Source organism: Talaromyces stipitatus, genomic scaffold (genome assembly GCF_000003125.1).
Source record: "Talaromyces stipitatus ATCC 10500 scf_1105507295515 genomic scaffold, whole genome shotgun sequence".
Classification (NCBI taxonomy): Eukaryota; Fungi; Ascomycota; class Eurotiomycetes; order Eurotiales; family Trichocomaceae; genus Talaromyces; species Talaromyces stipitatus.
Window position 1 is genome coordinate 718,122 of NW_002990118.1, and position 18,888 is coordinate 737,009.

At 46.8% G+C, this 18,888-nt stretch overlaps 8 protein-coding genes across 9 annotated transcripts, besides 7 other annotated features; 5 read left to right on the plus strand and 3 right to left on the minus strand.

Moving 5' to 3' along the window:
• Positions 1-320: 320 nt before the first annotated feature.
• Positions 321-1,278, plus strand: TSTA_042800 (glutathione S-transferase, putative). Its single transcript, XM_002484715.1, has 3 exons — positions 321-555; positions 608-943; positions 994-1,278. Exons 1-3 carry the CDS (start codon positions 367-369, stop codon positions 1,201-1,203), a joined length of 735 nt encoding a protein of 244 aa, XP_002484760.1. The 5' UTR covers positions 321-366; the 3' UTR covers positions 1,204-1,278.
• Positions 1,279-1,328: 50 nt separating this feature from the next.
• TSTA_042810 (uncharacterized protein) lies at positions 1,329-2,644 on the plus strand (the record flags this gene model as incomplete). Its single annotated transcript, XM_002484716.1, has 2 exons — positions 1,329-2,504; positions 2,559-2,644. Exons 1-2 carry the CDS (start codon positions 1,436-1,438, stop codon positions 2,642-2,644), a joined length of 1,155 nt encoding a protein of 384 aa, XP_002484761.1. The 5' UTR covers positions 1,329-1,435.
• Positions 1,364-1,399: a microsatellite.
• Positions 2,093-2,121: a microsatellite.
• A 190-nt stretch (positions 2,645-2,834) lies between the features above and the next one.
• Positions 2,835-4,192, minus strand: TSTA_042820 (Acyl CoA binding protein, putative; the record flags this gene model as incomplete). The annotated part of the gene is made up of 4 exons (XM_002484717.1): positions 2,835-3,810; positions 3,865-3,937; positions 3,993-4,106; positions 4,177-4,192. 4 exons carry the CDS (start codon positions 4,190-4,192, stop codon positions 2,835-2,837), a joined length of 1,179 nt encoding a protein of 392 aa, XP_002484762.1.
• Positions 3,325-3,359: a microsatellite.
• Positions 3,360-3,383: a microsatellite.
• A 720-nt stretch (positions 4,193-4,912) lies between the features above and the next one.
• TSTA_042830 (G2/M phase checkpoint control protein Sum2, putative) lies at positions 4,913-7,339 on the minus strand (the record flags this gene model as incomplete). Its single annotated transcript, XM_002484718.1, has 4 exons — positions 4,913-6,748; positions 6,929-7,169; positions 7,230-7,265; positions 7,317-7,339. The coding sequence occupies 4 exons, from the start codon at positions 7,337-7,339 to the stop codon at positions 5,390-5,392; spliced, it is 1,659 nt and encodes a 552-aa protein (XP_002484763.1). The 3' UTR covers positions 4,913-5,389.
• Positions 7,340-7,553: 214 nt separating this feature from the next.
• TSTA_042840 (WD repeat protein) lies at positions 7,554-8,996 on the plus strand. The gene is made up of 4 exons (XM_002484719.1): positions 7,554-7,609; positions 7,654-7,819; positions 7,875-8,534; positions 8,581-8,996. Exons 1-4 carry the CDS (start codon positions 7,569-7,571, stop codon positions 8,827-8,829), a joined length of 1,116 nt encoding a protein of 371 aa, XP_002484764.1. The 5' UTR covers positions 7,554-7,568; the 3' UTR covers positions 8,830-8,996.
• A 192-nt stretch (positions 8,997-9,188) lies between these two features.
• TSTA_042850 (DUF255 domain protein) lies at positions 9,189-11,903 on the plus strand. The gene is made up of 4 exons (XM_002484720.1): positions 9,189-9,386; positions 9,440-9,557; positions 9,605-11,119; positions 11,180-11,903. The coding sequence occupies exons 1-4, from the start codon at positions 9,285-9,287 to the stop codon at positions 11,818-11,820; spliced, it is 2,376 nt and encodes a 791-aa protein (XP_002484765.1). The 5' UTR covers positions 9,189-9,284; the 3' UTR covers positions 11,821-11,903.
• Positions 11,656-11,684: a microsatellite.
• A 237-nt stretch (positions 11,904-12,140) lies between the features above and the next one.
• On the minus strand, positions 12,141-14,095 carry TSTA_042860 (SCP-like extracellular protein, putative). 2 transcript variants are annotated; one of them, XM_002484722.1, is made up of 4 exons: positions 13,968-14,095; positions 12,947-13,895; positions 12,586-12,878; positions 12,141-12,529 (listed from the first exon to the last, which is right to left on the minus strand). In XM_002484722.1, exons 2-4 carry the CDS (start codon positions 13,507-13,509, stop codon positions 12,459-12,461), a joined length of 927 nt encoding a protein of 308 aa, XP_002484767.1. In that variant the 5' UTR covers positions 13,510-13,895; positions 13,968-14,095; the 3' UTR covers positions 12,141-12,458. The 2 variants fall into 2 exon arrangements, with proteins under 2 accessions (XP_002484767.1, XP_002484766.1); XM_002484721.1 differs by having other exon boundaries at positions 12,947-14,003.
• Positions 12,267-12,304: a microsatellite.
• Positions 13,636-13,671: a microsatellite.
• Positions 14,096-15,643: 1,548 nt separating the features above from the next.
• TSTA_042870 (uncharacterized protein) lies at positions 15,644-17,005 on the plus strand (the record flags this gene model as incomplete). The annotated part of the gene is made up of 4 exons (XM_002484723.1): positions 15,644-16,350; positions 16,400-16,523; positions 16,580-16,604; positions 16,761-17,005. The coding sequence occupies 4 exons, from the start codon at positions 15,644-15,646 to the stop codon at positions 17,003-17,005; spliced, it is 1,101 nt and encodes a 366-aa protein (XP_002484768.1).
• Between the last annotated feature and the right edge of the window lie 1,883 nt (positions 17,006-18,888).

The window sequence follows — 18,888 nt, forward strand, 5'->3', positions numbered from 1 at the left end:
GAGACTATCTATCGAATCTGATAGCCTAGCGACAATCATCTATCAGTTCATCTGCCTATGACGTCGCGCGTCTTCCGTCTCGATTCTCGCTAGAATCCCAGACATCTTATCATCTCGAATTCTGGTGTCTATGGTTACAGGGCTTGTCTTCCATCTAGAGTCAACAGCACGAGAAATGATATATTTTCGAGAGCTCACTGATTCCAGCAAAATGTGCCGCTTTGGAGGTCGGACTTAAGCCGGGGTGGCTTTACTAATACAATGACTTTAACCTGTTTACTAATGGATCTCCTCATTCGTCATTTGTCGATGGAGTTGCGACTACTTCATTATAAATACCATCTCTTCTCCTCTTACTTGACCCGAATGTTTGTAGATTTCTCAACAGCTACAGCAGGCAAAATGTCGTCTCCCAAGATCATCCTCTACACAAGCAGGATCTGTCCATGGGCTCATCGCGCTCACATCACCCTCAAGGAACTCGGCCTAGCCTTTGAGGAAGTCACGATTGACCTGTCCACTCCTAGAGAGCCATGGTATTTGGAAATCAATCCTGTACGTTCCCAAGGCACTCTATTATGTATGCCGACTGACTAACAGCCAAAAGCGCGGCCAAGTCCCCGCACTCAGTTACGAGGGAAACATCATCACAGAATCAGCCATCGTAGCTCGATTCCTCGCTGATGCGCACCCATCCCATCTCCTCCCACCATCTACTGGCGTCGAGAATGCTCTCTATCGTGCACGCCTGGACTGGTTCGTGGATGCATTCATTACCAAAGTGAACCCTCAGATCTTTGCTAGTGCTGGCGCGGCTACTGAAGAGGATCGCGACAAGGCTGCGGAGGCACTTGTTGCGGCTGTGGCGAAGGATATTGAGCCGAGGTTGGTGGAGGGGAAAGGTCCCTTTTATGGTGGGAGTGAGAAGTTGACGCTTGCAGAGGTATGACTTTTTAATGAGTGCAGATGAATATAACATACTAATGGTGGCAGGCGCTTACGGGATCATTCCTTCTTCGTATTCATGGTTTCTCTAAGCCCGAGTATGGACTGATTAGTACTAAGCTACCGAAGCTGTTGGAGGAGAAGGTGCCCAAGTTCAAGCGCTGGTTGGAAGCTACTGTGCAGCATGAGAGTGTGAATTACATCTGGGATGAAGCCAAGGTTGCAGCGATAACCAAGCAGAGGTTTGCTAAGAAGTAGCAGTTACTCTCTAAATTGTGATGTGTGATTCGTGAATTTGGTATATCACAATGACAATGATTATGATTCAGCCTGATTGAGTGTTCCAGTAGAACTAGCCAATGCGCTTTGTTTTGTTTGTTTATGTAGACATCCTGGTTGTCTAATATTCAACTCCTACCTCTCCCTCTCCATCTCTCTCTCTCACTCTCACTCTTCCATCTATCCATCAACCAACATCTAGCCTAACAACATGGGCACTCGAAGCCTCATCTGCATCTGGTACAAAGGCCGCTTCATGGTCGCCCAATACTGCCAATGGGACGGCTACCTTGAAGGCCAGGGCTTAGACATCCTCAACTTCCTCCTTGTCCCAGGTAACATCGACCGTCTCAAGCAAGGCCTGGAGTACATTACCATCGTCGACGACAAGACGATCGAAGACCTAGTCAGCGGACACACTTACTCGACCCACGGAGAGAATGGAAAAGTCTGTGAATGCGGTGCAACTGACCCCTGGGTCGGACCAAGCCAGTGGATCCCACGAACATTGAGTCGAGACGCGGGCGCCAAGATCTTTGATATCATTGCTGCGGCGAAGGTTGATGATTTCGTTCCTATTCAACTTGCCTTGGAGTTTGCACAAGATGGCTTGTTTTGCGAGTACGCCTATTGTGTTGATCTTGATGCAGGCGTATTTGAGGTCTTTGGTGGACATGTGATGAACCCCAAAAAGGAAAGCATTGGGCAGATGGGGGAGTATCGGTTTGCGGAGGCTTGCAAGGATGCAAAAATCATGCCGAAACTGCTCATGTCTTTTCTGTTGACGGAGTTGCCCAAGAATTTGAAGGAGTTTCTGGGCCCGATTGTGAAGAATAATGAGGAGTTTCAATCTGACGATGACGATGACGAGGGGGAGGATGAGGAGGAGGAGGAGGACGACCACGTCGACTTTGACGAAACAGACAAGAGCGAGGGAGAAGACAATGCCAAGGCTGCTGACGATAAGGCTGTGGATGTCAAAAGTTACAAGACCGGTGGCGTCAAGGCTGTTTCTGCTCCTGAAGACAAGAAGCTTCCTGACAGCAGGGAAGACAAGGACAAGAAAGAAATATCTCACGACATCCACGACATCGAAAGAGAACGAGAACTGCAGAAGAAAATCGAAGAAATGACAATGGACGAAGTCGCACGAGAAATTGAACGCGAGACCGAACGCGAAACCGAAAGGATGATGATGGAGGAAATTGGCAAGGAGCTCGAGAATGAAAAGAAGAGGACCGCCAGGCAGGGGAGTGCTGGAAGCGGTGACAAGAAGAATCGTTTTTTCTTTTCGAGCTTTAGGAAGGGTAGTTAAGCGATTGATTAGACTGTAGCGTTGAACATGTCGGTCCAGACGGGGCGACTAGGAAGATATCGTTCAGGGTTGGTAGATTATACGAATAAACCAGCAAGTAATTAAGTGTATCAAATGGAATATTCATTCGAGCTTCTTCTCTAAGTATAGATAAACAAACCCAATCCAAATACCAATATGAACCCATACGCCGATAGCATGCTCCAGATCTCCCCCAAAACACTGAAATGTGTAGTTTATATGTATAGAACAACACACCAAAGTCATATATACATTATAAAAAAAGAAAATGCAACTATAAAAGAGGTAAATGCACCAATCTCGGCCACCGTCTCGGCACAAGTCTAAGCAAACTCACCACTCTACCTCTAATTTTAAACAATACATCTCCAACCTTCCGCTCAAGTCTCCTGTCCCCCTTTACCCTGAGCCAAAGCAGAAGCACAGAAAGAATAAAAGTGTGCCAGAGGAGTTGGCGCAAGCTCTGATATAAAAGCCATTTTCCCCATGATAGGAGCCAGCGGAAAAATGTTGATGGTTTGCGGTAGTTGAAGTTGTTATGATGGTGGTGGTGGTGGGTGGAATCGAGTTGTTCGCGGAGAGCGGCAATTTCGGCGGTCATCTTTGTGAGGGCTTGTTCCATGCGGTTGCGCCAGTTTGGTTGGGGAGAGGATTGGGTTCGTTTTCGTCTTTTGCGGGTGCGGTTATTATTTTCTTCTATTATTGGAGTGTCGTGGGGGGTAGGTTCGGAGGAGAATGAGGTGCCGTCTCGGGCTTCTTGGAAATCTTCTTCTTCTTCTTCTTCTTCTTCTTCTTCTTCGTCGTCGTCGTTGTCGTCGTCGTCTATACTTTCTTCGTCCTGACGGTGTGATCGGACTACGTCCGCTTCATCAGACTGACTAACAGGACTCAGCACCCTCAGTCTCGAATCCCCAGATCGTCTCCGATATATCGCCAAATCCTCATCTTGATCCTCCATCTCCACGGGCATTGAACGCGTCATTCGATCATCTATACTTGCATACCGTCTCGGGGCAGCAGGATGCACAACGACCGGCAAAGTTTTCACGGGTTGTATCGGACTCGAAGACGACGTCGTCGATGATGAAGCATTATATTTAATCTGATCCCAGACAAATTCTAGTTCTGCGACCAGTTCTCTGGCTTCGGCGGTTTGGGAGGCGTAGAGATGCATTGTGTTGATTAGGGTTGTGATGTAGCGTCGTTTGGCTTCGGTGCGGGATATGCCGCGTTGGGAGTACCATGCGTCCCTTCAATCAATCTTAGTATTGTAGTTTGAAGCTTGAGAGTTGATAGGGATATACCATTTCTCGCGCTCAGCTTGGACATCCGGCGCATCGCCCACGGGTCGGTCCATTATACCCTCCACATCCCCCTCTGTAAACCATCATGTTTAGTATAAACCCACCTACGAGATTATATTTGAACGAACCCATGCTCTGCTTGTATAATCCATATAACTTCAATCTCTCTGCCGCCGGGGGACGGGCAGTGCCCGTCCTCGGTATCTTCTTGACCGTATTGAGCGCATGGACAAAGACTCGATCTGTGCCAGACACGTATCAGTATAGCTGCACTGATTCTTGAACATTTAGTTTATCAAGGCGACAACGTACCGACAGAGTCCGACATTGCGATCTGAGGTATCCCCTACTCTACTGCATGGGCTTCAACAATGCTGGCGCGGCCCGCACGCCGGTATCTACCGCGCAACACAAACCGATAGTACAAATAATGCCGTCGACTTGTATTCAAGCTTGTAAAAGAATATCGAAATTGAGATTCGCAACTTAGGAATTGAACTTTCACGGTCGTATACCGATGACGGAGGCGCGAGCGGGCTATCTCGGTAAAACAGATTGAGCCGAAGGACGATACAGCTGTCAATCAGGCACGCGACAGGGATAGTTCACGAAGTTCGACAACTCAATAATGTAGTGCTGGTCCGAAGTCGACTTATCGTAATAATACAATAGTAGCTGAGTAGAAATTCGGCGGTCGAGATGAAAGTAGCGAAATAGATTCTGCAGTTCAATTGTAACAGAGTCAGTGTTCAAGTAAATTTGATAAGAATGCAGTCGCGCGGGTCGTGAGGATGGTACCTAATTAAGTAGCCAATATAGAATTGAGGGACTTGATAATCCGGGAAAAGAATCGCCTAGGTATGAATGAAGAAGTGAATAGTAGGCATAAGTAATATAAAGAAGCCGCATGTATTATTGCTGTAGAAGGGGAATGTGATGATGTCCAAGTTGAACCGCGGCTCAAAGAGAGAGCTCCACTATGAGTGTACGGACTGGGTTAGTCTGTCTGCGCTGATATCTGAAGAGTTCTGACGATTTTCAAGAGTAGCAATGATTTATCACTACTTCATACAGTTCAGTCAATTGACTTGATTCTTTTAATTCACATTTCGTATGATACACAACTCCCTCTCTCTTGCAGCTCAGTTCCCAAAAGTCATCGGCACATAAAACAGAAGGAATAATGTTGATATGAATAATAAACGAGTACTGAATCAACCGAAGTGCAAAATCGGATATCATCATCATGGTTAATAATGAAAAGCAAATATCATCTTCTTTTCTTTTTCAACAGACATTTCCACGTAGTACGAACCCTCCATATGCGTTGATTGCGCCAGTAAAAACAGACAAAAGCGAATAGATAATAACTCGAAACAAACCTTTTGGTTTAGTTCACGGCAGGAAAACAACGCCAAAGTGCCACAAGGGAAGAGTTTTGGTGTCCTTTTAACGTACGCTGTACCCAAACATGAAGAATGATGCGGACGTGTCACTCGATAAGGATTCCACGGACGAAGACAGGCTAAGTCTGCGCAGGAACACCGGTAGACTGCGAAGCACCGCGGCCACGGTAGTTACCTCGTCCTCGATTTCCATAGCCCCGATTGTATCCTCCTCGACCATAACCACGTCCTCTGCCACGTCCACGGTATCCACGGTACCCATCGACACTGCCTTGACCAAAAGTCTCAATGTTCTTCTTCTCTTCTTCACCGCGGCGTTCACGAGGACGACCCGTGTTCTCTTCCCGGTCTCGGATCTCGCTGGAGATGTTGTCGAAGAAAGAAGACGATTTGTTGTATGCTGAAGGAGCGGCCGAAGGGCTTGTGGCTACCTCTTCTGTTTTGTTGATCTCTTTCTCCTCTTCTACTATAGGAGATCCAGTAGCTATTGCCTCCTTCACTAGATCCTGCTTATTGAATTTGGCGTTGGCAGATTCAAAGTCGAAATCGGTGTCGGGAAGTTCTAACTTCCTTCCTGCAACATGCGGTCCGCCACGCTGGCCGTGGGGACGGCCGCCTCGTGGCCCATGATGTGTACCGCGGCTCGTACGGTTATGATCGTAAGGCTTCATATCGTTGAATTTCTTAGTCACGTCATCGACACCGGTGTCGTTCGGTTTCTTTTGAGCACCAGGTTGCGGAAGTTTTGCCATTGCTGCTGCAACCGCAGCTGTTGCAGCTCGGGTAGCCTCCGTTATAGCTGCCTGTGCTGTGCTTTGAGATGCAGCAACTGCACCTTGCTGCGCAGCTGAGAGTGGAACGGTTGGCTTCACGGCGGGGTTGGCAATCGGAATAGCCGGGATGAAACGATCATTCTTGGGGCCATTGGGAGGTAACTTGGATGGAGTCTGAGTAACAGGAACAGTTGCAGACGGACCCTGAGGTGCTGCTGGGGCAGCTCCACGAGCGACCTCTGCTACCGTAGGTTTGGATTCGACTGGAGGAGTTGGACCTTCTGGCGCAGCTCCGGGTGTTGGAGTGGCGGTCTTAGTCGGTTGAGGAGCAGTCTTTTCACCAACGGGAAGTTCTGAAGTGGGTTTGGGAGGGTTGATAGGAGGCCCGGGAGGACCACCTGGACGCTGTTGACCAGGGGTTCCAATTAGTCCTTGGTGAGGAGCAAACTGACCAGGTGCACCAGGTGGGAAACCCTGACCTGGTTGGGGGAACCATCCAGGAGGAGCACCATATGGAGGGAATCCTGGACCAGGAGGACCGTAACCAGGAGGGCCGAAACGCTGTTGACCGTAAGGAGGATAGCCGTAGCCTTGGAAGGGAGGTTGCTGAGGATATCCGGGGGGAGGACCAGGTCGGGCACTTGGAGGTCCTGGAGGAGGTTGTTGCTGTGGCTGGGGGGCTTGAGGGCCAGGGCGGGACATGCTCTGAACATACATTAGCTAGTCAATCGCGAATTTACCAGTAGCGTTGTGAGTTGAGATGGAGTATAGAAGGAAGGCAACGGAAATATCCACATGGTTTTGCGCTCTTGGAACAGATTTGTGTTTACGCCCGAATATTTCATCATGTAATGGGTAGTACGAAGGAAAGCGAGTGGCACTCACACCGAGGATGGCAGGATCGTCTGGTACTTGTGAAGGAGGAATTTCTGGCTCTTTCTTCTCTTCTGCAACACTGATATCCTTCACATCGCTGCCTCGAAAGACAATGTATTCGTAGATCGTTGTTGACGCAGGAATCTCTTCGCCCTGGTTACCTCGTCGTCCTTCAGTGCCGTGAGAGACGACATTTTCAAGTGCGATTGTCGATGCTTCGGGGTTAATTTCGTGAAGTGTGCCAACATAGCTATTATCAAATTAGCTGCTATCAATCAACTTGATGACTAGATCGTGCGAGGAGACATACCGAATATCGCTCTTTGAGATCAAGTTGAACCGCTGGCTATTTCTTGTTAATGAAAGACACGCAGAAAGGTCTCAGGACAGTACTGACCCTATTAGATGGTTCATATCCATTTTGAAAAATTTGGCGCGCACTTGCGCTTTCAAAGAAAAGAGCGATAAATAACAGAAATAAAGAATGTGGTTATAGTGACGAAGATGGGTTGGAGAGGGATGTGGATAACGAGGAAGCTGTTTGTGGCTTGAGATGATCGTCTACGGGGGGCTATGAAGACCAAAAGAGCAGTTTATTGACACTCCGCACTAACACTATGACTTTCCTCTTCTTGACAACCTGAGCAAAATGCCTCAATCATCACATCGAGACGACTTCTTTCAGACAGAGTAAGTGAAATTAAGAAAGGGTAGATCCCAGCTGACTGTGATAGTGCCTCGATAGAAGATAGTGATCGCAAGGCCGCCAAATCCAAGAATGAAAATGGCAGCCCTATAAGATTACAAAGCAAGATATTAGCGATCGTGGCTGATCCTTTCAGTACAAAAAATGTTTATGTTGCTGAAAGTGCCGGTACGATACGGAAAGTCGGGCTAGAAGTAGGTATGCAATTCTCTAGATCTGAGACCAAACTTCTATTGACCGTAAGACTAGACAGGTGAGAGGTTGGCTCTTTACAAAGGTCCAACTGCGCCTGTGACGAGTGTGGCATTCAGCCCGGATGGCAAATTGATATTTGCTGGTTGTTGGGACAAGACAATTTGGAGCTGGGATGTGCGGTCGAGACAGTCACAGCGACGGTATGAAGGACATTCAGATTTCGTAAAGACTGCGACATGCGCCCGAATAGGGGGCCAAGATGTCTTGATCTCTGGTGGAGCCGACTCCAAGATTATCATCTTCGACATCGCCAGTGGTGAACGATTACAAGTCCTAAAAGATCACTTGAGAGGTGTTCAAGATCTGTGCATTGATCCAACCACTCTGGACCAAAACCAGCAAACTATCAAGTTATTCTCGGCTGGAAGTGAGCGAGAGATTCGAGAATATACGATTGGACTAACAACAAGCAATGTCGAGGACCCGCTTATCGTTCACGAAACAAGTGTATACAAGCTATATTTTGACGAAGATGGCGACCTGTGGACTGCATCTGCTGACAAGACTGTAAAGTGTCTTACACGAGATAGCGGCTGGAAACCGAATTTGATACTTGAACATCCAGACTTTGTCAGGGATGTGGTAGTATACGAACAAGGGGGGTGGGCTATAACAGCGTGTCGTGATGAAGATGTTCGAGTATGGAACAAAGCGGTATGTTTACTCCTTCGACTCACCGAATTAATGCTGACTTAAACAGACCGGAGACCTCTATCATACTTTCACCGGACATTTTGAGGAAGTAACTGGTTTATTATTGATTGGGAGCTTGCTTGTCAGCGTCAGCATAGATGCAACCATAAGGCAGTGGAGTCTCAAGCCAGCAGATCTGCAAAAGGCCATTGAGGAAGCGAAGAAGAAGCCCGTTGAAGAAGAACAACCAAAGCAGGAATCCATGTTGACGGAAGAAGAGGAGCGGGAGCTGGCCGAGTTGATGGGCGATGAATGATCAGTATACAGAGATGTAAGGTCGTTCATACTTTCTTCAATGATAATCTTCAACCAATTATATGCATCACGTGACCGTACCGGCGTCTGTTTGCGGAAGCTGATCCGGAGATCTTCCGAGCGTCATTCCTCCGTTGTCCGTCTATGCAAGTACAACTCCAAACTTATCTTAGCATCTTCAAGTTGTCCATACACCTATTTACTTGTTACAAACAAAAGAGATGTTCCTTTGTGAAACGCTGTAGACGAATACAAACATCTTTATCTTTCAGCGGGACCGCCCAGTGGAGCATCCATTTACATCATCGTCACGTTCGGCGGGGACCGGTAGAGCTACCCCTCGACGACACGCGACGAGGCTGCTTCTTAGCTTCGATCTCGACTTCACTAGCTACAACTGCGCAAGACCACGTGAACTGCTTCGATATCAATCAGAGGATAAGGGGTGCAAGGACGATGACTGATAAGGCTAATGCACGATCCGAAGAGCACCATGCGACGACGGGTGCGCCGAGGTTGAAACTGGTGAATCGCCTGAATGAGAGCCGATCTCCTTATGTAGGTTGACTAGATGCCGCAGTTATTTATTTGTTCTGTATTGACAGGACCAGGTCCGCGGCCATATGAATAACCCAGTTGCATGGCAGCTATGGGACTCGAAAGCGATTGAACTAGCAAAAAAGCACAACCGATTGATCTTTGTCAGTATCGGCTACTCCGCTTGTCATTGTGGGTGCTTATTTTCAGTCTGATTGACCACTATTAACGCACTCTAGGGTGTCATGTCATGGAGAAGGAATCATTCATGTCGACAGAAGTCGCAACCATCCTGAACGAATCATTCATTCCGATCAAAGTGGATAGAGAAGAACGACCGGACATTGACGATGTTTATATGAATTACGTACAAGCCACAACTGGCTCAGGCGGCTGGCCACTAAACGTCTTCCTCACACCAGATCTCGAACCTGTATTTGGAGGAACATACTGGCCGGGCCCGCATTCAAGCTCGCAATCACAATGGGGAGTTGAAGGTCCCATTGGATTTGTTGATATTTTGGAAAAGCTGCGCGATGTCTGGCAGACGCAACAAGCCCGGTGCTTAGATAGTGCGAAAGAAATTACTAAACAACTGCGCGAGTTTGCAGAAGAAGGGACACATGTACAGCAGGGAGCTAAAAGTGGTGGTGAAGATTTGGAAATTGAACTTATCGAGGAAGCTTTTCAGCATTTTGCGTCTCGATATGATCCTGTCTATGGTGGATTTGGTCGAGCGCCCAAGTTTCCTACGCCGGCCAATCTCGGTTTCTTAATTCGACTTGGGATGTATCCCACTGCGGTATCGGATATTGTCGGTCAAGATGAGTGTGTACGGGCAACAGCAATGGCAACCAAGACCTTGCTAAATATTGCTCGAGGTGGTATTCGCGACCATATCGGACATGGAGTGGCACGATATAGCGTAACGACCGATTGGCTCTTACCCCATTTCGAAAAGATGCTTTACGACCAAGCTCAGCTACTAGATGTCTATGTGGACGCTTTCCGGGCAACGCATGAACCGGAGCTTTTGGGGGCTGTCTACGATCTTGTGAGTTACCTGACCAGTGAGCCAATACAAGCTTCGACTGGTGGGTATTATTCCTCCGAAGATGCCGACAGTTTACCTTCTCCGAATGATACAGAGAAACGTGAGGGCGCATTTTATGTCTGGACGTTGAAGGAACTCAAACAAGTCCTCGGGCAAAGGGACGCCGGGGTATGTGCGCGACACTGGGGCGTTTTGGCAGATGGCAACATTGCACCTGAAAATGACCCTCACGATGAATTCATGGACCAGAACGTACTTTCTATCAAAGTCACGCCGAGCAAACTCGCAAAAGAATTTGGATTGAGTGAAGAGGAAGTCATCAAAATCATCAAATCGGGAAAACAGAAGTTGCGAGAATATCGAGAAAAAGCCCGTGTACGACCCGATCTAGACGACAAGATTATCGCCGCATGGAACGGACTGGCCATTGGTGCACTAGCCAAAGCTAGTATCTTACTCGAAGAAATCGACACAATCAAAGCACAACAATGCAGAGATTCAGCCCAAAGGGCAGTTGAGTTTATCAAAACCACTCTCTTTGAACCGTCAACCGGTCAGCTTTGGCGCATCTATCGTGACGGTAGTCGCGGAAACACTCCGGGGTTTGCAGATGACTATGCATTTTTGATATCTGGATTGATTACAATGTACGAAGCGACGTTTGACGATAGTTATCTCCAATTCGCAGAACAGCTACAAGGTAAGCCTTACCCTCTCCCCCCTCCTTCTTCCCAGTGCAGTAAAATGACTGACAGAACAGAACATCTGAATAAATACTTCATCGCCCCGGGCGACGAACCCGATACATACGCCGGGTACTACACCACATCCTCCGAACCCATCCCCGACGAACCAGGTCCATTACTCCGACTCAAAAGCGGCACTGACTCCGCAACACCATCTATCAACGGCATAATCGCTCGGAATCTAGTTCGCCTGGGTTCATTACTAGAAGATGATACCTACCGACAACTAGCGCGCCAGACCTGTAGTACATTTTCAGTAGAATTAATGCAACATCCGTTCCTGTATGTGAATCTCCTCGATGCGATGGTTGGACTGGAGCTAGGAGTACGAAACATCACCGGTGTCCTGGGGACGGCTATCGTACCTACAACGATCCAGAAAGATGAGACACCCGCCGCAGCGGAGGTTATTCGTGACCGTGTCCGCGCAGAAGCTGGATACGCGACATCGACATCTGTAACGACTGTGTCTGTAATCGATATCCGCTGCTCATCATCATCATCATCATCATCATCATCGACGACAAAATCGACGATAAAATCTACATGGCTCCAGACACGAAATCCGTTATTCAAAGATGTCAAACCTGGGACTCCGCCGAGGAATTATTTACTTGTTTGTGAGATGGGGAGTTGTCGGGTTGTTGATATTTAAACGAGACGTGTACTGTTATCATTTGGTTGGATATGTTTGGGTTATTCTGTGTGTTCGAGCTATTTAGGGTGTTATTATATGGATGAAGTGAGTCATATTTCTCAGAGATTAGATATATTGCAGTATTGAATTAGGGGGTTGTTTTTCTTCGAATACGTAATCTCTTATCATCCACTCGACATTTCTGGGAACACAACAGCCTCTGTTCGATATTCTACCCGTCTCATAACCAGGTTTTATAGCTAACTCAAGACAATTCATATATACAGTGTATAACTACGACTCACCGCATACCTACTTTAAGACCGAAAGAAAGGAAGGAAAAAGTGAAGACTGCTTTGATTAATCAAAACTCTTGGTAAAAATACGCAACCAGCATTAGAAAAGAAATGAAGTAATTTTTATTCAAAAAATTTGCCCCAAAAAAAAGGATCTTCCAGAGATGGGAGAGAAGAAGAGAAGAAGAGAAGAAGAGAAGAAAAGAAATGGAATAAGTCCGAAAAGCGAAAGCATGTACATGAATATAAACGTCAAGAACGGTACGGTACATGTCGGTACTTTGTCAGATAATTGTTGACTATGGAATCAGACGATGTACTGATACGTATCTGACTTTTGTATATACCATAGTATGCATTTTAAGAGGCGACGACCATGGCGTTGCCCTTGGGCTGTAAGACGTTGTCTGCATATTCACCGCCGTAGTTACCTTGTCACACATTGTCAGTATTATTCCGTTTTTTCGATACAATCAAGGATACGTACCGGCTGGATAGTAATTGCAAACGGTAAACGGCAAGGCCAGGGAAGAATGCGACTCCGCTAGAGGCTGACAGGTCACGGTAGCACAGCCAACACTGGTCGTATCCAACCACACAATCTGACTAAAGTGACCCCATTTCTCAAATTTGGACATGTCCGGGTTGGCTTGGCCGTAGAGATCTTGATAGAACATCATTTCGTCGTTGTACATCATGTTGGTGATGATTTCGTCGACTTTATCAGAGTCGATGCCAAAGGCGATGTTTTGGCCGTAGTTGGCGGCGGGGCCGAGGGAGCTATAATACTCATTAGTTTTGTTCTTTGCTTTTGTTTCTGTTTCTATGATAGATATCGAGATACTTACGTATCATGGTGGTAGTCGCAGGTGTTGGCCAATTTGAGTGCACTCTCAGCCAAGGTCTCGTTCCAGGTAAGAGCTGGAGCGGAGTGGTTGGAACGGTGGATGTTGTGAGAGTTGAGGATCAAGGATTGGTAGCTGGAACCAGCGCTAGATGGGGCGACGCTAGGAGAGGTAGAGGCAGAGGTAGAGGTTGAGGTTGTCGAAGGTTCGACAGGAGTTGGAGCAGGTGCTGCTGCAACAGTCGTGGTAGGTTCAGGAGCAACAAAAGTGGTGGACGAAGATGAAGGCACGACCAAAGTTGTCGAAGTAGAGGTGGAAGTCAATGGCGGACGCGGATATTCATTGTTCAAATTGGCAGCTCCGGCAACGGGGACGGTGGTCGGTGCAACAGAGGTGGTGGATGCAGGCACAGTAGTAGTAGCAGCAGCTGGAGTATAACCAGGAGTTTCAGTAACGGTGATCGTGACCACAGTGACCTCGATATCAGTGACCAAGACACGCATGTTGAGCGGACTGGCAACAGCACCCAAGGCACACAAAGCGCCAATGATCAATGAACCCTTCATATTGTCGGTGTTTTCGGTGTATATGGAGTATATGGAGTATATGGATCAGCTTCCAACTTCTAGAACGGTACAGGTTGACTGCAGAACAGACTGGCTTCTCCAGGAAGTTGAGTGAGTGGTGCTCGAGATGGCGACGAGGATGATGATGATGATGATGATGATAAGGACCGGCTAAGCAGATCGACTGCTATGAAAACAACGCTGTAAAGGAGTGAACAGCGAGGACGAAAAGAGGCAGATGGGAGAAAGAAAGTAGAGTGTCGAAGGAACAAGTTGAAGGAACAAGTCGAAGTTGAGGTTGAAAGGAGAGATATACTTGGGAAGCGCGGGAGTGGACCAGGGCAGGAGCGGGTCTGTGCCGATCTTGAAATTGCGTGGGAAGCCACCTAATAATTACAGTGGAAACAGACAATCAGAGAGACCCCGTACTAAGAGTGTTCAGACCAGCAGAGTCTTACGAAAGTAATTGACATGAGAGGTCTGCCGTCTTGGTGTATTAGTAGTAGTCGAGAGTCCCTAGCCCTTGGCATCTACATCATAGCACTACTATGTATATGGTCAACGATGGCGGGGAGATCGATCGTCCGACTGACTATCACTGGAGCGTGGGCACCGCATGTTTAACTGTTTCGAAAAGTTTCGGCCCTGTCGTGTCACTCTATCAGACGAAAATGAAGGGGTGTGTCTCTAAGAGCCTGATTGGCTGGTTCCCCTGAATTTCAACCGACGGGATTAGCCGCGCAAATGATTGGCCACTGTGCTGTTTCTTAATCTGACTGCCGTTTCACCTCCGCTTTGGCAGACAGGCCTTCGAGGCTTCGACGCTTCACGCTTCACGCTTCACGCTTCAGCTTCGACTACGTACACAAAACAATATATGAATGTTACTCGGCGCTTATCGAATCGTGTAAGTCTAGATTACTCCACATGTGTCACTGTGTGCTGGATACTGTACATTCCACAGCGCATTCCGTACTAGCCATATGCTGACGACGATACAGAGAGAATATGTCAGCCACAAGCAAAATCTCAGTTTCACCTTGATGAACGAAACCCTGTGGATTCCGCCCCGCCCGAATGACCTTAATTTTGCCTTCTGTCCAATCAGCTGCGGTGCACTAACTCTATCTGGGACAAAACGGGCCAATAGGATCTGGATTACGCATGGTAAGCCTCAGGCATGCGTCGGAAACTTCGGTTAAACTACCATCGAGTATGCTCAAGTTATCGCAGTGGATTCAAGACGGTCGAGTAGAACTAAATGCATGGATTGACTAAATGTATGAAATGAGTGTCCTCATATATCCATCCTTCAACATAGTCGTTCTAACTGGCTATGTTGGCTATGTTGGCTATGTTGGCATATCCATATCCCCTTTGGTTATGTTACCCTAACCCTAATGATCACGGATAATCCATCATGCATTAGTTCCCGTAGCCAAGATCGACTTCTATTGGCTGTTATTTCTTGATTCTTCTAACACATACAGTATCTAGTGGTATATCTCGTCTGTGATGCATGGGCCTGAACTTATACGATAACCTAGTATGAGGCTTGTTCCTACCTATTTTTGAATTGCTCAGCTATGTCAGAAGCTTGTCGCGGTCTACGCTCAATGTTCAAAGTTCTCAGCTCTCTGCAAGGACTGAGTCCGAAACTGTTGGTAGCCAAACCACCAAGTAGCGGTATCCCGTCGATAAGCTGATAAGATTCAGTCTCGTCCTGGTCCTACAGAACCGGCGATTTTCGTTATGTTGCATTGGTAACTTGGCTCATACAAATCGACAAGATTCTCTAAAGAGCTATCCCAACATCAATAGTAACCACCATGTTGGAGGAAGAGCTTTTTGATTGGTAAGGCCTAATTATAGATAACAGCTGTTGGTTCATGACGTACGTCACTTTGAATATTGCCGGCAGAATGTCTACCGCTTAGGATCTGGGGTTTATCTATTGGCTGTTGGTACTTCTTGGCCAACTCTTCTCCTTGAAAAGCAGGCGGTGTGTTAAACCTGCATGATATTGATGTTGGTTCAATTAACTAAAAACATTAGCTTTTCGTAATAGTATATAAACACACAATTATTCCTCATTTCAAAGCAATATGCCGACTCCCAAGAGCATATCTAAACAATGTCCAAACAAAGAATCCAACAACTCCCGCTAGACTCCCACAGAGGTCACGATGCCATCTTCAACGCATCCTATCTCGGCGACATTCCCAGCGCGCTACAAGAATGGAATTCAAAACGTGTGCTACTCGTAGTCAGCAAGGCTCTCGACACAAAAACCAGCATTGTCTCAGACCTAGAAGCTCGCCTCACCGACAGTGTCAAATTGGAGCATTTACAGAAGAAAACCGGCGTAGGAAGCCACTCCCCCTACGCCGATATCATCGACATTGCCAATCGAGTACAAACCAACAACATCGACGCAGTAATCTCCCTAGGCTCAGGCTCATATTCCGACGCCTGCAAAATCGCAGTTATGCTAAGCGCAACTCTTCAACCGGGCTTCACAGAGACAGACATGGAGAATCTAATTGATCAAAAACATGGTCTCGCCGGGTACGAGAAATTGAATGTCCCCACGAGTTTGAGCGCGGGGGAATGGAATTCGTACGCCAGCGGGACAAACTCTAGGGGTAAAAAACAGCATTTCGGACATGCCAGTGGCTCTCCGACGTTGATTCTGTGTGATCCGCGAGTGGCGGCTACGACGCCGGCTCATCTTTGGTTGGCGTCTGGTGTGAGGGCGGTCGATCATTGTGTTGAGGGGTTGGGTAATGTGAAGTGTCATGAAGAGGCGTTTAGGCATTTTGAGAATGGCTTGAAGTGTTTGTTGGAAGGGGTTGGTGAAGTATCACGATGGGTTCGATGGTGATGGTAGCGGGGATAGGAAGGAGTTGTTGGAAGGTATTTCGGAGTGTCAAGCAGGTTCGAGAAAGGCCTTGCTTCCGTTTATTAAGTGGCACGTGTCTTTTGGGGCAAGTCATGCTATCGGGCATCAATTGGTTAGTAGGCTCCTATGAGATCTTACTCTAGATACTAACGGACTGTCTCATTCCAGGGAAGCGTTGCTGGTGTTCAGCATGGTACGTTGATTCCCACTCTATCTTTTGCTATCTAATACTAACTAAGTCGCAGGAGTAACGGTGAGTTCATCACATATACTACGAATACCCCAGCTAAGTAAAACAGAGTTGCATCCTCCTCTCCCCCGTCCTGGAATATACCACCCACCCGGCCAGGCTCCCACGACCAAGTCCTGAGCATCTTCAACAAGACCCTCAACTGGCACGAACAGTCGGCTTCAGATGCAGTAGCCAAATTCGTCAAGCTCCTGGGCCTACCAACCCGGCTGTCCGAAGTAGGGGTCACGAACGATGAGCAGATCCGAAAAATTGCGGAGATGGCTTTGACGGATGTTCTCGCTCGTGATAACGGGTTGCCAGCGTATGAGGGGATTGTGGAGATACTTGACTCCGCCAGGTAGATCGACTGCTAGAAGGCATATTAGAAGTGGTTGGAAATGTTGGAATTTCTGGTAAGTCGGGTTGCAGATGGGGATTGAGTATATTGTAAATACCTAGGGAGCTCTACTCTATGTAAGGTCTAATTGCGTCTAGAGCCAGCTACTACCAATGGGCCATATCGTGATTAGAGGGCCTGGATCATTTGTAGGCGATGTTAATGAGAGAAGATGCATCATGCATTCAAACTTTGCAGAAAATAGGGCAAACCAGGCATATACCAATCTCTCACAAAATTTGTATAGCACTTCCCCTAATGGTTCCGACTGCTAGTACTTGTGAGTTTGTAAGTATTCAATTGTGGCAGGATTTCATGTAAATTCATCAATCCCCTCTTGATTGAATTGGCCCACAGGGGATTGTGGGCCAAATGATTTCGAGCGATTAAGGTATATATTCCAGCTCTACATAATTGATTATAATCACTCATTATCCTGAAACAGAGTTTCGCTTCTTAGAATGGCAAGAAATAGCATTGCCTTTTTCCTTTCTGAATTGCAGATAGACGGCATAAAGTCTGCATCCCCACAGTCTCTACACCTCCAAGCATCATCAAATCTAGAAGTATATAAAAGCTCATATCAGTATTAAAAAACATACTTGTGTTTTCCTTTTTCTGTGCCCAACGTATCATGTGCAGACTGTTATGCTTATTACCCAGGTAAGTCATTTCATAACCTGCAATTGAGCGTATTTTCTGGTCCCATCTTTGAGGAACTAATCGAGATGTTCACCTAAGGTGGCAGAGAGAAACTCTATCTCAAAGCTGGTAGAGACAAAGCACTATAGAAAATTGATTTTCACAAGTAGAGGCTTGCTCGCGCGTTGATACTTTTCTAATGTTGCATCAATATTTAGAATGAGAGCTAGATCAGCATTCTACAAGTTATTGAACAATCAACAAAAACAAGAATCAAGTAGATAAAGAAAGACTACATTTAATTTTTGCGAGTCTAAATACATATGAGCTCATCTTAGCTTCACCCGAAGGCTACTAATCACCGGCCCTGTGTAGAAGGGGTGAGCTCGTCGCCGATGGCCCACCCACCTATGTCACGTCAGCATAAAATGCAGATGAGAAACTCATGAACTGCGCCATGTAGAAATCCCCAGATCCACCCCAGATATCCCTCATCTTGGTTGGATTGTACGCTGGCAGCAATCGGCGAAGCGCAGAAAGATACTCCATTCCCTCCAACGGTTCGGCAGCGTTTCTCGATTTATTCTGGTGTTGCGTTCACAGGGCAGGGCCTTATCTCCTTTAGATTCAATTGACATACATCCCAATGACTCAGGCAGTCTATTCCAACCCTGGAAGTCTCTCATCCATTTTTGCTGAGAGGGCAATCATAGTCGTAGAAGCCCGAACGGAGAATGTATTATACATTGCGTTAGCCAGAAAAGAAGGGAGTTCTTCTGTATTTAGCAAGACAATTCTATCGTTATCGTCAACATCCCCATACGGATTGACTCTCATCGCTGTTTTACCGTAAAGAAGCGGTGATTCTGATATCCTTCAATAAACAGTCATGAGAGAACCCGTGGATATTCGCATATATCTTTGATACGATCGGAATCAACGACCTTATAACCTTGGGATCCATACCAACGATGACCCAGCCAGCAATCATGATATCATATATTATGATTCGGACCTATATTCCTCATCACTTATTTTGTCTCGCTCAGCTTACTAGAGTCGATGGGCTCCTCACTGCTACAACATATTCTGATTTGACTTTTGTAGTCTTAAGTAGGCCATCAACCATGCTGCTCTTAACACTAAGGTATGACGCAAACTTTGCATATTTGAAGTATTATTGTAACCAGTCCGTTTCCATAACTA